We start from the raw sequence: 18162 nt of genomic DNA on the forward strand, positions 1-18162 counted from the left end.
CTTCAGATCCTCGAGGGACTCTATCAATACTTTTTTGGTTTTTTGTTTTCCCTTTATTGAAAAACTTAAGACTTGGGTACATCAAATAAAACCAACTTCTGGGGGGAAAGATCAAAACTCACAATAATAAAAAAAAAATAGTTAACACTGTCTGTGGCCGTAGCAGAACCCAGAGAATATATTCATATAATTGAAAAATTCTAGGTACATCATAATCGACCTTTGATACAAAATGACCTATTAAGTTTGCATTTTGTGGTTCTTGGTGTTGAAGTCCAAGGACAAGGTAGGAAGTCTTCCAACTCTGAGCTGAAATTCATGAGGGGTTATTAGGCTTTTGACTCCTTCTGGGAAGCTTCCTTCTTGGCATGATGAACCTGCAGAACCACCACAGCTTCATCCACCTTGGAGCGGAGGGACTCGGGAGACTCCAGCATGTGCAGCAGTTCTGAGTTGTCGATCTCCAGCATCGCCCCCATAATCTTTCCAGCCAGGTTTGAATACATTGTTTGGATAAGTGGGAACAAGTGTTCTCCTAGCATCTGCTTCTGTTCCTGAGGGGTGCTGCAGCCAGCATGGAGGTGGTCAGGAGCTCCTGGCCCCCCACCAGGGACTGCAGGCTGTGGTACCTGCAGAGGCTGTCATGCCTGCAGAGGCTGTCATGCCTGCAGAGGCTGTATTGCAGGATGACGGCTGTGGACACTAGAGGCATATTTGTATGGTACAACAGCATGAGAAGCAGCAGCAGCAACGGCATCATGAGGTGCCAAGTTCTGTACAGCTGTGGGAACACCTCCAGACTGGCAGCTATCAGTCAGTCCTTGCTGGGTGGCACCAGCCCCACCAAAGTCCATAGCCAAGTGGTCCAGGTACTCAGACCCGAGGCCACTGAGAGGCTGGAGCATTACCAGTTGGAGTCAGGTGGTGAAGAGCTGTATGAGGCCCAGACTGGGTGTAAAGTACTTGGCAGTCCTTGGAAGCCTTGAGGTCTCCCACCTTCTTGCCAGCATGGATTAGGCCTCATCTGTGCTACCTGGTTAGGCATATAATATGGAGGTCTTCCCTGAGCCTGTGGAACTGCCAACACAAAGTAGCCACCAGCTGCAGGCCGAAACTGATTTGAGATGGCACCGGGAGAGCGCTCGCATTCCTGCTCACCTGCTGCATATACTGGTTGGTAAGGTGAGCCTTTCTCTCTTCCTTTCTCTGGGCCAGGGCAATGTACAGTGGCTTGGAGCCCACAATGCATCCATTCTTTTCAGTGTCTGCTTTGGTTGCCTCTCTGGGAGATGAGAAGCAGACAAAGACAAACCCTTTGCTTCTCCCATCCTCCAGCATCACCTTATAGCACAGGTAGTTGATCCAAAAGGAGAAAATTCTTTCCTTAACTTATCATCAATGGTGTCATCCAAGTTCTTTCTATTTTTTCTTTTTTGCATGGGCAGGCACCAGGAATTGAACCCAGGTCTCTGGCATGGCAGGTGAGAACTCTGCCTGCTGACCCACTGTGGCCTGCCCCATCCAAGTTCTTAATGTAAAGATTCATCCCCTGATACCGAATAATTCTCCTCTGTTTCAGCTACTCAAATTTTCGTTTTAACTCAGCCCACCATTCAACTTTCTTTTGTACATGTCCTACAAATATGACTTTCCCACTGATTTCTTTTCCATTCATCTCTTCCATGGCCTTATTGGCATCCTTGGGTTTTTTGTAACTCACAAAGCCAAAGCCTTTGGATTTCCCCCTGGGATCTCGCATCACCTTGACACTTAGAATTTTACCAAACTGGCTGAGTAGCTCTTTCAGACTCTCAGCATCCACCTCTTCCCCAAAGATTCTGACATACACATTGGTGAATTCCTTGGCTTTGGCTCCAAGCTCAGCATCCCAAGCTCTTTGTGAGACTTAAATCTGCCCACACTTTGTGGTCATTGAGGCACATGCCCTTCATCTTCTCAATGGCCTTGTCCACAGCCTTTTGAGTCATGAAGCCGACAAAGGCATAACCCTTAGAAGCCATTCTCATCACACACTACCTTACAGGACAGAATGTTTCCAAAAGCAGAAAAAGTATCATAAAATGCTTTATTACCTATGGATTTGTCCACATTCTTAATGGAGATGTTTCCAATACCAGATTTTCTCAAAAACAGATCCCTCTGAGACCACATGATTTGGATTGGCTTTCCCTCAATCACATCAAAGTTCACGGTGTCCAGGGTCCGCTCAGCATCAGCCGGCTACTGGAAGTTGAGGTAGGCATAGCCCAGGGAGCGGCCGGGGATCAGTCAAGTCGCCAGAGCCCCATATAGGCAGCACTGGCCCCACAGGACTGAACTTTATGACCTCGGGGACGTCGGAGTGCCAGTGACCCACGTACAGGGAGGTCATGGGGCCTCTGGAGCGTTCATCGCCCCCCAAGCCCTGCCAGGGGGATTCCTTATAGGCAGAAGAGGCTCTTCTCTGAGGCGTAGTCGGTGCCGTGGCTCCCAGGTGGCAAGTTAAGAAGTTGGTGTAGCTCAGACACACAGGAGCTCTGGGACAGCTGGTAGGAGAGACTCTGCAAAACATCAGACAAAAGGTTCTCAAAAACAATATGACCGACTTCCGGAGAAGATGGCGGCTTAGTAAGACACGCGGGTCTTAGTTCCTCCTCCAGAACAGCTACTAAAGAAATAGAAACAGTACAGAACAACTCCCGGAGCCACAACAGAGACCAAAAAGACAGCGTACCCCATTCTGGAATGGCTGAACTGGTAGGGAGAATCCGCTGCTGTGAGATACCCGAGGGGCGCACGCTTCCCCGGGCCGGGGCAGCTGGTGGCCGGAGTCCCTCCCTCCCTCCTTCCCGGGCCGGCTGGGAGAATTGGACAGGCGGTCCCCTCAAGCCGTGGCAGCCAGCACCCCCCCCAACGCATGGCCTCCCGGGCCAGCTGGGAGAATTGGATAGGAGGTCCTCCAAGCCGCGGAGGTCGGCCACCCCCCGATGCGGACTCCCGGGCCGGCGAGGAGATTTGAATCGGAACTCCCCCAAGCCGCTTTGGCCGGCAACCCCCCCGCACAGCGAGAGTTTTCCAAAGTTAAAGGAGCCACAGCATCTTTTACTAGTGGGACCCGCAGACAGACGAGCGCCATGAGCGCCACATACTGGGCAGGATAAGAAAAACAGCCCAGAGATTTCACAGGAAAATCTTTCAACCTGCTGGGTCCCACACCCAGGGAAATCTGATTAAATGCCCAGATGCCAGCAGAAAATAATGGATCACGCTAGGAAAATTGAAGATAAGGCCCAGTCAAAGGAACAAACCAGTAGTTCAAATTTGATTTGAAATAGTTCAAATTAGCTGAGACAACTAATTCTGAATATACGAACAGAAATGGAAAACCTCTTCAAAAACCAAATCAATAAATTGAGGGAGGACATGAAGAAGAAATGGGCTGAACAAAAAAGAAGAAATAGAAAGTCTGAAAAAACAAATCACAGAACTTATGGGATTGAAGGACAAAGTAGAAAAGATGGAAAAAACAATGGATACCTACAATGGTAGATTTAAAGAGACAGAAGATAGAATTAGTGAACTGGAGGATGGAACATCTGAATTCCAAAAAGAAACAGAAACTATAGGGAAAAGAATGGAAAAATTTGAGCAGGGGATCAGGGAAGTGAATGACAATATGAAGCGCACAAATATACGTGTTGTGGGTGTCCCAGAAGGAGAAGAGAAGGGAAAAGGAGGAGAAAAACTAATGGAAGAAATTATCACTGAAAATTTCCCAACTCTTATGAAAGACCTAAAATTACAGATCCAAGAAGTGCAGCGCACCCCAAAGAGAATAGACCCAAACAGGCATTCTCCAAGACACTTACTAGTTAGAATGTCAGAGGTCAAAGAGAAAGAGAGGATCTTGAAAGCAGCAAGAGAAAAACAATCCATCACATACAAGGGAAACCCAATAAGACTATGTGTAGATTTCTCAGCAGAAACCATGGAAGCTAGAAGACAGTGGGATGATATATTTAAATTACTAAAAGAGAAAAACTGCCAACCAAGACTCCTATATCCAGAAAAATTGCCCTTCAAAAATGAGGAAGAAATTAAAACATTCTCAGACAAAAAGTCACTGAGAGAATTTGTGACCAAAAGACCAGCTCTGCAAGAAATCCTAAAGGGAGCACTAGAGTCAGACACGAAAAGACAGAAGACAGAGGTATGAAGAAGAGTGTAGAAAGAAGGAAAATCACATATGATATATATAATACAAAAGGCAAAATGTTAGAGGAAAATATTATCCAAACAGTAATAACACTAACTGTTAATGGACTGAATTCCCCAATCAAAAGACATAGACTGGCAGAATGGATTAAAAAACAGGATCCTTCTATATGCTGTCTACAGGAAACACATCTTAGACCCAAAGATAAACATAGGTTGAAAGTGAAAGGTTGGGAAAAGATATTTCATGGAAATAACAACCAGAAAAGAGCAGGAGTAGCTATACTGATATCCAACAAATTAGACTTCAAATGTCAAACAGTTAAAAGAGACAAAGAAGGACACTATCTACTAATAAAAGGAACAATTAAACAAGAAGACATAACAATCATAAATATTTATGCACCGAACCAGAATGCCCCAAAATATGTGAAGAATACACTGCAAACACTGAAAAGGGAAATAGACACATATACCATAATAGTTGGAGACTTCAATTCGCCACTCTCATCAATGGACAGAACATCTAGACAGAGGATCAATAAAGAAATAGAGAATTTGAATATTACAATAAATGAGCTAGACTTAACAGACATTTATAGGACATTACATCCCACAACAGCAGGATACACCTTTTTCTCAAGTGCTCATGGATCATTCTCAAAGATAGACCATATACTGGGTCACAAGGCAAGTCTTAACAAATTTAAAAAGATTGAAATCATACACAACACTTTCTCGGATCATAAAGGAATGAAGTTGGAAATCAATAATAGGTGGAGTGCCAGAAAATTCACAAATACGTGGAGGCTCCACAACACACTCTTAAACAACGAGTGGGTCAAGGAAGAAATTGCAGGAGAAATTCGTAAATATCTCGAGGTGAATGAAAACGAAAACACAACATATCAAAACCTATGGGACACAGCAAAGGCAGTGCTAAGAGGGAAATTTATTGCCCTAAATGCCTATATCAGAAAAGAAGAGAAGGCAAAAATTCAGGAATTAACTGTCCACTTGGAAGAATTGGAGAAAGAACAGCAAACTAACCCCAAAGCAAGCAAAAGCAAAGAAATAACAAAGATTAGAGCAGAAATAAATGAAATTGAAAACATGAAAACAATAGAGAAAATCAGTAAGACCAGAAGTTGGTTCTATGAGAAAATCAATAAGATTGATGGGCCCTTAGCAAGACTGACAAAAAGAAGAAGAGAGAGGATGCAAATAAATAAGATCAGAAATGGAAGAGGAGACATAACCACTGACCTCACAGAAATAAAGGAGGTAATAACAGGATACTATAAACAACTTTACGCTAATAAATGCAACAATTTAGATGAAATGGACAGGTTCCTGGAAAGACATGAACAACCAACTTTGACTCAAGAAGAAATAGATGACCTCAACAAACCAATCACAAGTAAAGAAATTGAATCAGTCATTCAAAAGCTTCCTAAAAAGAAAAGTCCAGGACCAGACAGCTTCACATGTGAATTCTACCAAACATTCCAGAAAGAATTAGTACCAACTCTGCTCAAACTCTTCAAAAACATCGAAGCGGAGGGAAAGCTACCTAATTCATTCTATGAAGCCAACATCACCCTCATACCAAAACCAGGCAAAGATATTACAAAAAAAGAAAACTACAGACCAATCTCTCTAATGAATATAGATACAAAAATCCTCAACAAAATTCTAGCAAATCGAATCCAACAACACATTAAAAGAATTATACATCATGACCAAGTAGGATTCATCCCAGGTATGCAAGGATGGTTCAACATAAGAAAATCAATTAATGTAATACACCATATCAACAAATCAAAGCAGAAAAATCACAGGATCATCTCAATTGATGCAGAGAAGGCATTTGACAAGATTCAACATCCTTTCCTGTTGAAAACACTTCAAAAGATAGGAATACAAGGGAACTTCCTTAAAATGATAGAGGGAATATATGAAAAACCCACAGCTAATATCATCCTCAATGGGGAAAAATTGAAAACTTTCCCCCTAAGATCAGGAACAAGACAAGGATGTCCATTATCACCACTATTATTCAACATCGTGTTGGAGGTTCTAGCCAGAGCAATTAGACAAGAAAAAGAAATACAAGGCATCAAAATTGGAAAGGAAGAAGTAAAACTATCACTGTTTGCAGACGATATGATACTATACGTCGAAAACCCAGAAAATCCACAACAAAACTACTGGAGCTAATAAATGAGTACAGCAAAGTAGCAGGTTACAAGATCAACATTCAAAAATCTGTAGCATTTCTATACACCAGCAATGAACAAGCTGAGGGGGAAATCAAGAAACGAATCCCATTTACAATTGCAACTAAAAGAATAAAATACCTAGGAATAAATTTAACTAAAGAGACAAAAAACCTATACAAAGAAAACTACAAGAAACTGTTAAAAGAAATCACAGAAGACCTAAATAGGTGGAAGAGCATACCGTGTTCATGGATTGGAAGACTAAATATAATTAAGATGTCAATCCTACCTAAATTGATTTACAGATTCAATGCAATACCAATCAAAATCCCAACAACTTATTTTTCAGAAATAGAAAAACCAATAAGCAAATTTATCTGGAAGGGCAGGGTGCCCCAAATTGCTAAAAGTATCTTGAGGAAAAAAATGAAGCTGGAGGTCTCACGCTGCCGGAGTTTAAGGCATATTACGAAGCCACAGTGGTCAAAACAGCATGGTATTGGCATAAAGATAGATGTATCGACCAATGGAATCGAATAGAGTGCTCAGATATAGACCCTCTCCTCTATGGACATTTGATCTTTGATAAGGCAGTCAAGCCAACTCACCTGGGACAGAACAGTCTCTTCAATAAATGGTGCCTAGAGAACTGGATATCCATATGCAAAAGAATGAAAGAGGACCCGTATCTCACACCCTATACAAAAGTTAACTCAAAATGGATCAAAGATCTAAACATTAGACCTAAGACCATAAAACAGTTAGAGGAAAATGTAGGGAGATATCTTATGAATCTTACAATTGGAGGTGGTTTTATGGACCTTAAACCTAAAGCAAGAGCACTGAAGAAAGAAAGAAAGAAATGGGAGCTCCTCAAAATTAAACACTTTTGTGCATCAAAGAACTTCATCAAGAAAGTAGAAAGACAGCCTACACAATGGGAGACAATATTTGGAAACGACATATCAGATAAAGGTCTAGTATCCAGAATTTGTAAAGAGATTGTTCAACTCAACAACAAAAAGACAGCCAACCCAATTACAAAATGGGAAAAAGACTTGAACAGACACCTCTCAGAAGAGGAAATACAAATGGCCAAAAGGCACATGAAGAGATGCTCAATGTCCCTGGCCATTAGAGAAATGCAAATCAAAACCACAATGAGATATCATCTCACACTCACCAGAATGGCCATTATCAACAAAACAGAAAATGGCAAGTGCTGGAGAGGATGCGGAGAAAGAGGCACACTTATCCACTGTTGGTGGGAATGTCAAATGGTACAACCACTGTGTTAGACAGTTTGGCGGTTCCTCAAAAAACTGAATATAGAATTGCCATACGACCCAGCAATACCATTGCTAGGTATCTACTCAGAGGACTTAAGGGCAAAGACACAAACGGACATTTGCACACCAATGTTTATAGCAGCAGTATTTACAATTGCAAAGAGATGGAAACAGCCAAAATGCCCATCAATAGACAAGTGGCTAAACAAACTGTGGTATATACATACGATGGAATATTATGCAGCTTTAAGACAGAATAAACTTATGAAGCATGTAATAACATGGATGGACCTAGAGAACATTATGCTGAGTGAGTCTAGCCAAAAACTAAAGGACAAATACTGTATGGTCCCACTGATGTGAACCGACATTCGAGAATAAACTTGGAATATGTCATTGGTAACAGAGTCCAGCAGGAGTTAGAAACAGGGTAAGATAATGGGTAATTGGAGCTGAAGGGATACAGACTGTGCAACAGGACTAGATACAAAAACTCAAAAATGGACAGCACAATACTACCTAATTGTAATGTAATTTTGTTAAAACACTGAATGAAGCTGCATCTGAGCTAGTTTTTTGTTTGTTTGTGTTTTTTGTTTTTTTTCCTTTTTTAATATATTTATTCATTTTTTAAAAATTTTTTTTATATTTTATTATTATTTTAATTTTTTCTCTATATTATCATTCTATATCTTTTTCTGTTGTTTTGCTAGTTCTTTTCCTAAATCGATGCAAATGTACTAAGAAATGATCATACATCTATGTGATGATATTAAGAATTACTGATTGCATATATAGAATGGAATGATTTCTAAATGTTGCATTAATTTTTTTTAATTAATAAAAAATAAAAAAATAAATGAATACTAGGGGGAACAAATGTTAAAAATAAATTTAGTTTGAAGTGCTAGTGGTAAATGAAAGCGAGGGGTAAGGGGTATGGCATGTATAATCTTTTTTTTCTGGTATCGTTTTATTTCTTTTTCTGTTGTCTTTTTTATTTTTTTCTAAATCGATGCAAATGTTCTAGAAATGATGAATATGCAACTATGTGATGATATTAAGAATTACTGATTGTATATGTAGAATGGAATGATATCAATGTTTTGTTTGTTAATTTTTTTTAATTAATAAAAAAATTTAAAAAAAAACAAAACAATACGACCCTCCCTAGGGGTGGTTGTGGTGTGGTGGTATTTTCAGCTGTTCTAGTTTGAACCTACAAATTTCAAAAAATATGAGGACAGGAATCTCCTGAATTACATAAATTCTTCAAGAGGCAATCAAACGCTGTGCATAGAGGCCTTCAGGACCCGCGTTTCTCTGTAAATATAGGCCTCGGGCTCCTGGCGGTTTAAAATTTACAACAGCCAGGGGAAGAGGGAAACAAAATATTCGGCCATGCGACTCCGTAAGTCCTAGGGGGGCACTGGGCGCAGTCGCCTCTCACGCGGGTTCCGGGAAGGGCAGCGCCCCCAACACGTGGTGCGCGGGGAGACAGAGTGCAGGGGTGGGTGAAGGCAGCAGGAGCGCCGTACAGCCGACCAACAGGGAGGCTGCCACGCGGTGCGTGTGGACAGGGAGGGAGGCGCGGCGCGCAGGACAAGACAGTCCCACGAGGATCACAGAGAGACGCGTAGAGTAGGGCGCGCCCACGGGGAGCGCAATGGCCTAGGCGGGCAGCAGATGGGACAGGCAGTCACCTCACCACCCTACCGACAGAGGCAAGGATGCAACGTCAGGGGCAGGTAGGAAGCGTGCAAAAGTGACTCCTACCAGGTTCTTGGAGAATGATTCCTTTTTTAAAGATTTTAAAGCGGGTTTTCTTTTCTTTTTTTTTTTTTTTTAAATCTTTTTCTCCAAGCTGCTGGGCCCGAAAGCAGCAGGGGCAGTGGAGACCCGAACTGGAAAGAGAGCCCACCATACTCTGAGATATATCCTGGCACTACACAAGCAATAAAGAATTACAAGTCCTCTTTTGTAATACCTTTTATATAAAGCTATTTTAACACCTTACTTTTTTTAGCACCATAGTTTTGCAAGGTGAAAGAACAAATTTTTGTTATAGTTTTTCTTTAAGAGAGAGACTTTTTTTTTTTAAATAAAGGATAAGGTCAACAAAAACATTAACGAGGATATACTGATATGATGTAAACTTTTTAATTTTTAGGCACAGTATTCAGATGGTTAAGAAAAACTTTATGATTTTTTCATTAAGAAGATACTGACAATCTACATTATTTTAATAGAAAACTAAACTTCAGTTTTGTGTGCATACATGGTGTTCTAGTTTGCAAGCTGTTGGAATGTGATAGAACAGAAACGGAAAAGCTTTTAAAAAGGAGACTTTTTTAAGTTGCTAGTTTACAGTTCTAAGGCCCAAAATGTCCAGATTAGGACAAGGCTATGGAAATGTCCAACCTAAGGCATGCAGGGAAAGATACCTTGGTTCAAGAAGGCCTGTTCGGCGTTTCTCTCTCAACTGGAAAGGCACATGGCAAACATGTTGATGTCTGCTAGCTGCGACATCTGCTAGGTTTCTCTCCAGAGTTCTTGTTTCATGAAATTTCCCTAGGGTTGTATTCCTTTTTAACCCCCAGAGGTCTCTGGCTGCAAGGGCTCTGTGATTCTTGTGACTCTCACTTTTTCCAAAATGTTTCCTCTTTTAAAGGAGTCCAGTCAACTAATCAAGACCCATCTGGGATGGGTGACGTCCCATCTCCCTCTAATCAAAGGTTAATACCCACAATTGGATGAGTCACATCTCCATGGAGATAATCTAATCAAGCTCCAACCTACTGGACTGAATAGGAGTTAAAAGAAATGGCCACCTCTGCAAAATGGATCAGGATCACAACATGTATTTCTAGGGTACATAATCCAGCACCCATGGTTTTACACAAAAGTGCTTTTTAAGAATATTATAAACAGGCCTGTCAAGGTTGGTTAGCATTGACTATGACAATTTACTTTCATAAGTCTTTTACAACTCTCTATATCCAGTCAGCAATGACTATAACAAACAAAATTCACTTTCATATTATGAATATGTTGATTCATAAAATTAATATATTGCAAGACTTGACTTTGAGGCAGTTGGAGGCCAGTAAGGTCTGCTGCTAAGGCACTCTTAAAGACATGGGGATTATTTTGAAATCTTTGGGGCATCACCCTCTTAAGTGAGTAGGGTGGGAATTTTATCCTTAAGTTTCTGCCATTTAAAAGCAAATAGGAATTGAGAATCAGGATGAAGAGGGATACAAAAGAATATGTCTTTTAAGATTCAGGACTGAATACTTGAACGCAGACAGGAACTATTTAGCGGGCTTGCCCTGGATGCCTGTATTCCATATAGACAGGTTTATTTGTGTAAGAACTTTTGGGGGGATGCCAAGGGGTCTTGATCTAGTAGATGTTTCAGAGCAAACAAGGGGTAAACACTGGCTGGGTTTACTAGTCTTAAGGTAGGCCCCAGAGAGTGAAGAAGATCCCTCACATTCATTGATAATGAGAAATTGATGGGACGCCAGAATGTTCTAAAGTCTATGAAAGAGAGGGATACTGAAGGTTTTAGTTTGGTTTTACCATCAGCTTCAAAACTTCAAGTCCGAGTGGAGGTAGGCCCAGAGTGGCAGTTCAGAACAGAGTGGCTGCAGTGTTAATTAAGAAATTAATAATCATACCTGTTTTGTTGCGTGTCACCTGGGACTCCTCTAAGTTGGTCCAATGTGAAGTTAACAGAGCTATAAGCAGCCTTGGGCACCCTCAGTCTTTTTCATTTGCATGAGCAGTGCTCAAGGGGCTGTCCTGGCCACCCCCCTTTGAGATGGTGCAATTCCTGGCCCAGTGCCCATGTTAGTGGCACATGGGGCAAGGTCCTGGTGGGTCTCTAGGTCAAGGTTTTCTCGAGGTTTCTTGTTCCCTGCCAGCAATAACCTTATCATTCGCCGTTGAAACAGGGCTCCTTGAGGTTTGGAGCCATGATTTGGGTGACCTTGAGAGGACTGAATGCTATTAGCAGCTACTGCAGTAAGCTGGGCTTGTTCTCTGGTCTTTTGTTTACCTCTCTTTGCCTTCTCCTCCTTGGCCTTTTTTCAGTTGTTAAAGACAGAAAAGGCAGTTTCTAAGAAGTCGGTAGTGGGAATTTGTGGGCCCATGCAGCTTTCTCCAAATGTCAAGGGCCGACTGGCTGATGAAACGTGTGCTCAGTAAAATCTGACCTTCCTGGGAATCCAGGCTTAGAGTAAACTTTAGGGCTTCTACTAACCTCCCCTGGAACAAAGCCAGGTTTTCCTTTTTCATGACCGATTTCCCTTAGTTTATTACAGTAAACTGGCTTGGTGGTCATTTTTTCATGCCTTTTAGTAAACAAGTATCTTCTCTTCTAATAGAAATTGGGACATGGGCATAACACAACACAAGTGTGCCAGTTTGAAAGTATTATGTACCCCAGAAAAGCCATGTTTTAATCCTGATCTAATATTGTGGAGGTAGATGTTTCTTTTAATCCTAATTTAATACTGTAGGTTGGAAGCTTTTTATTGGATTATCTCCACAGAGATGTGACACACCCAATTGTGGGTGTGACCTTTGATTAGAGGGAGATGTGACTCCAGCCATTCTAGGTAGGTATTGATTAGTTTACTGGAGTCCTTTAAAAGAAGAAACATTTTGGAGGGAGCCAGAAATGATAGAAGCCTCAGAGCTGAAAGAAACTTCACAGCAGCACTGACAGAAATGCAGATATGTGGAGAACAGAGAAACAATGTTTGGAGATGCTTGGAGTCCAGCAGACGTTGCTATGAGATGTTAAGCAAGCCAAACCTAGAAAGAGCCAAGGGAAGCCAAGAGATGAAAGCCAGCCCCAGAGAAGCAAAGTGAGGAACCCCCATAGGAACAGAGGTTGAAAGCAATGGACCACAGGAGCAGGGGACCAGCAGATGCCAGCCACGTGCCTTTCCAGCTGACAGAGATGTTCCAGATGGCATCAGCCTTTCTTGAGTGAAGGTAACCTCTTGTTAGTGCTTTAATTTGGACACTTTCACTTTCTTAGAACTGTAAACTTGTATTAAATTTCCCTTGTTAAAACCCATTCCAGTTCTGGTATATTGCATTCTGGCAGTTTGTAAACCAGAACAAGTGGCAAGTCAGGGCCCTCGACTTGATAGAGTGCTATAAATATATGAGGATAGGGAATTTCTGACTATTTTCCTTATTTTTTGTTTGTTTTGTTTTGTTTTCAGAATGGAGGATGGTATTGTAATTGAGAGTCCCATTGGAGGGGTATGCTTCCCATCTTTATATTGACTGTGCTGGTTTGAAAGGAAGTGTGTGCCCTAGAAAAGCCATGTTTTAATCAAAATATCATTTCATAAAGGTAGAATAATCTCTATTCAATACTGTATGTTTGAAACTGTAATTAGAACATCTCCCTGGATGATGTGATTTAGTCAAGAATGGTTGTTAAACTGGATTGGGGGACGACATGTCTCCACCCATTTGGGTGGGTCTTGATTGGTTTATTGGAGTTCTTATAGACGAGGAAATATTTTGGAGAATGAGAGATTCAGAGAGAGCAGAGAATGCTGCAGCACCACGAAGCGGAGAGTCCACCAGCCAGCGACCTTTGGAGATGAAGAAGGAAAATGCCTCCCGGGGAGCTTCATGAAACTGGAAGCCAGGAGAGAAAGCTAGCAAATGACGCGGTATTCGCCATGTGCCTTCTCATTTGAGAGAGAAACCCTGAAAAGGTATCTTTCCCTGGATGCCTTTGATTGGACATTTCTATAGACTTGTTTTAATTGGGACATTTTCTCGGCCTTAGAACTGTAAACTAGCAACTCATTAAATTCCCCCTTTTAAAAGCCGTTCCGTTTCTGGTATATTGCATTCCAGCAGCTAGCAAACTAGAACATTGACTGTTGGCATTTCCCATTTTCTCTGGAAAAGGAAAAAGAGGAGACCTTTCATCCTCTAAGTTTCCTGTTTCCTGAGGGCTGAAAGACAGCATAATTTAGGAGAGAGGCTTTATGTTAGAGTGCAGTGGGGTTTTAATAGAGACTAAATGAGGATGGGGTGGGGCAGAGCTATTTAAAAGAGCATTATTTAAAATATTTGACTCCTTCTGCAAAGACCCATGAGAAAGAAGTTCCTGACTGTTCTCTTGGGCATAATTTGCAGGAACCCTTCATGGGTTAATTCTGATATAAGGCCATACAAAGCTGTACGTAAGAAATTTTTTGTTGTTGTTGTTGCCACTTTACATCCTCTTACAAAAGAGATCTTATGGTAAAATAGGGTTATAGCTGATTTCGGCCATCCTCCAGGCAATATTGTGGCCAGGCAGTAAGCTATAGAAAATACTGGAGGTACCACCCATTTTTAAGAAAGAGAGAGAAAAAGGCATATTTCCATACCATACCTGGTGTCTCAGGTCACCACCTTGCCATCTGAGTCCTGATCCCTTAGGCCCATGGAATTAGGCTCCCTACCTGCAGGTGTCCCCAGGGTCCTTGAAAATTCGGGAGACAGATGGTCTGGTACCATCCTGAAGCTGCTGAGCTGACCCACTTGTCTTCCTGAGGTCTGTGGTCTTAACTTACTACCTAAAGTACTGCTTAAGAGAATAGAAAGGATTTACCACAAACAAGAAACTTTGGGTGCCAGCCCTGGGTGTTGCCATGATTGAGCTAGAAGGAAAGAGCATGCAGCAAGGAAATTGGACTCCTTTTAAAAACATGGCTTAGTATCCTTTTCAGGCAATCAGAGGGGTCTAGGTATGAACATATGGTAGGACAGGGCCAGGAGTGAGGCTTCTTCCATCCCTTACAGTGCGGCTATTTTAAGAAAGAGAGCACACACCCAACAGGCTATTCTCCCCAGTGAATGGTTTCTTCCTATACTGGGTGACACCCTCAGGTAGGCTAATAGCAGAACATGCTGGGATTTGAGGCATAGTAGCAGGTGAAGAGATGAAAAGACCAGGACAGAAGGATAGCTGGGGTTTTTATTTACCCTGCAAACCTCACTTCTGGCTTTCAGCAGGGAGACACTCCCAGTGGAAAGTACCCAATTCCCTTGGGTCCAAACCAGAGGGGACTCCCTAGAATGTCAAAGACAGTACCTTATTTGGACAAAGAATCCTTAGTCCAGAATTCTGTGTTATAAAAGATGGAATGTTTCAAAAGGCATAGAAAGCCACACAGAAGAGAAACGAGAGTCTCTGGGAGCAGAGAGGAGGATCTCTATAGAGATGGTCAAAGAAGGTCAGACTCACAGGATGGTCTGGGGTCCTCAGAGAGGAGGGAAACAGAGAATGGGAGACAATTCAGAGAGCTGAGGAGAGAGAGACAGAGACAGACATGGGGACTTGATTTGGCTTCCATTAGACTCTGGCTCAACATGGGGAGAAACCCCCCATGAGATGGTATCACCTGCTGCCCTGAGCCTTCTTGGATCTACATGGTGTGAAAACAGGGCTCCTGCCACCTCCAGGGAGGGACCCCATGGCAAAGGTGAACCAAGTTTATGTCCTGGGGTTGCTGCATCAGAGCCCTTAGATTTCTAGAGACTCAGAGTTGCATGAGGACCTAGAAAGGATAGCATTGATCCAAGAAAGAACTAAAATGTGAAAGCACGTGACCAAGCCTCCTGGTGCTTACCAGTCCAGATGGTCAAAGAGAAGTGTGTCCTGGCTGGCTCACCAAAAATGGGATGTGCAACAAGCAAAATAAGTGATGAGTGTCTATGGAGAAAAATGAAGCAGAGAAAGGAGGGGTTGCAATTTTAAATAGGGTGGTCAGAAAAGACTTCCCTGAGTGGTAACATTTGTGCAAAGGCTTAAAGGAGGTGAGGATTTAGCTGGGTATTTATCTAAGAGAAGAATGTACCAGACTGAAGGTGTGGCAAGTCTAGAGACCCTGAAGCAGTAATATGCCTAGTGTATTTGTGGAACTGTAAGATAGTCCAGTGTGTTTGGAAAGGAGTGAAAAGGGGAAAGTAGGAGGAGCTGAAATCAGAGAAAGGACCAGGCTCAGAGGCAAATATTAGGGGGAGATGGGGGCTACTAAAGAGTTTTGAACAGTGTTCAGGAGCCTTGGGTGGCAGAGTCCTCAGGGGTGATGTTTCCCCTTAGTTTGATCCATGTCAAAGATGAGTCTCAGGCATCACCCAATGCTTAAGCAGGTTTATTCTAGCAACACTCTTAATAGATCGATGGCAGATGCTCTCTGGTGTTGTGGGCAGCTCATGGTCATGAGGTCACGCAGCTAACTGGTCAGAAAGGGTCTCTTTCTGGAGACATCTCTCAAAATTTGGGGAATCTTTTCCCTCTTTTATATCTGCATTCAGTCCAGCTCAGTTTTCTTTCATAATGGGAATTTTATGCTATGCTTGTAAGGGCCAGCCTTATTTTAAGATTTTTGAAACTGATATGCTGACGGGGCCTTAGCTAATGAAGTCCCCTGGCTAGGATTGCATCATACTCTACGTGAGGCATGGTGTCTGTGGAGCAAGTTGCAACACGTTGTATCATGAGAACACAGGTTCAGTGCACAATAGAAACTTTCATCAAATGGTTGCTTTAATACTTATATAGCCCAAAGGGTCCAAAAGGGCAGGGGAAGAGATCCCATCATGATCAGTCCCCGGCCAAGGCCAACTGCTTGTGTCAGGGTCAGTGGCTGGCAGCTCCACATACCTCACTTCATGTCAGAGAACAGAGGCCAGTCTCTTTCGTTTGAGTATGGTGTTGAGTACGGTGTTTATCCACCTGGGGAGAGAGGAACCTGCCACCTTGATTAGTATCTGGGGCTGCTTGTTTCTGGTTCCGGGTTTAGTGTCTGGTAGAGCCTTTTCCATAGATGTAGCATGTCCCCCAGCTTGTAGAATGGTTGCACAATCTATTGTGCAAGGACTAAGAGACAGTGGTAGGCAAGGACTAAGAGACAGTGCCTGAGCATGTGTCGTGACTTCCCCAGCAGTGTCAGCACTGCAAGATATTTTATTTTGGCATATTGACTATTAAGTTTATAGCCAACATCTATTCTCAGAGTATACTATGTGAATGAAGGTTCACATGATCTGACTTTGTTTTTAAAGGATCATCTGGCTTCCTTGTTGCAAACAGATGAAAGGAAACAAGGCGGGTGGTGGTGGTGGTGGAATTGGGAGATAAATTAGGAGACTATTGCAATAATCCAGGCTAGACATGCTGGTGGCTTATGCTAGAGGAAAGCAGTGGAGATGATGAGAAGTAACCAGGTCTGGATATATTTTGAAGGCATGGCCCACAGACTTTGCTGGTGGATTGGTTGTGGAGTATGTGTATGAGAGAGAGAAAGATAGAAAAAGTCAAGGATGACACCAGATCAAACTTCAGGTCTTAATAATTGCTAGTGATAAATATTTCTGCCACATTTCACAAATAAATAAGCATGCCAGTGTGTGGTGACATTGTGGTGAGAATCTTTGCTCTTTGTATATAACTAAGGCCATTGCAGTTTCAGTTTTGTTTTTCAACTTTTCTTGGCCAATATTAAGCTAAATTATCACTAGATGGCACCAAAGCCTTTTTTAGCGGCGATTTCCCAGCTTCTCTGAGAGAGCCCTACCCCTTTTGTAGCAAACTGGTCTTAAGGACCCCTATCAGAAGGAACTTGAGGAGTGATTTGTTGGCTTGTGTTTGAAAGTTTGCCTAGTGACCTACTGAAAGAGTAAAAACTGCAAGCTGCAGATAAGGAACTGAGAAGAGGAAACATATAAATTCACAGAGACATGGGGCTATAAATTTATTGTGAGGATGCTCTGGTGGAGAGAGAAGTTGGAAGGAAGCTTAAGCTCTGGAAAACCTCAGACATCAAACTCCTCCACTGTGAAGTCTGAGGAGAAACGCATTTTAGGGAGAAGCACATTCTGGGATTGTAGACGCAAATCATACTTGCTTGGGGACAACTTATCTTTGCATTTTGAAGCTGATTTATAACTGAGGTGACAATATTTTATTAGAAATATACTTACAGGTTTACTGAAAATTAATATTAATAAGCATTTATAAACTATGTTATATTTATAAATAATATTATGGTGTATTGAAATGACATTAAATCATTAATTCTTGAATCCCCAAAACTTATAAACATATGGACCACAGAATAGAATGTAAGCAAATTGAGAAAACAAAAGACAATGTAGACAAATTGAGGAAACACCTATAGTTGTTGTAAATAGATGTAAACAAATTGAGAAAAACATATTTTGCAGCAAGTGATAACCAGACATTTGTGCAAAGAAATGATATGGAATGGCTTAATGCCAGACAAATTGTACTCCTTATAAAAATCTAGAGAAGGTGCCACTCCTGCGAGCATCAGGTTGAGGCAGATAGATTTCAGACTGGATGCCAATTTGCTGCAGTTCTTGCTGTTGCCCTGTGGTCA

At 41.9% G+C, this 18162-nt stretch overlaps 1 protein-coding gene and 1 pseudogene across 1 annotated transcript in view; both read right to left on the bottom strand.

Moving 5' to 3' along the window:
- Window positions 1-329: 329 nt before the first annotated feature.
- On the bottom strand, window positions 330-2392 carry LOC143690540 (polyadenylate-binding protein 4 pseudogene; annotated as a pseudogene).
- A 68-nt stretch (window positions 2393-2460) lies between these two features.
- The window catches only part of AMN1 (antagonist of mitotic exit network 1 homolog), a 130289-nt gene continuing 114587 nt past the window's right edge, over window positions 2461-18162 (bottom strand). Inside the window, exon 7 of the mRNA XM_077170465.1 lies at window positions 2461-2561. Within this exon, the coding sequence (XP_077026580.1) occupies window positions 2521-2561 (41 nt within the window). The 3' untranslated portion in view covers window positions 2461-2520. The remainder of the gene's footprint in view (window positions 2562-18162) is intronic.

The sequence above is a fragment of the Tamandua tetradactyla genome, chromosome 7 (assembly GCF_023851605.1).
Source record: "Tamandua tetradactyla isolate mTamTet1 chromosome 7, mTamTet1.pri, whole genome shotgun sequence".
Taxonomy (NCBI): Eukaryota; Metazoa; Chordata; class Mammalia; order Pilosa; family Myrmecophagidae; genus Tamandua; species Tamandua tetradactyla.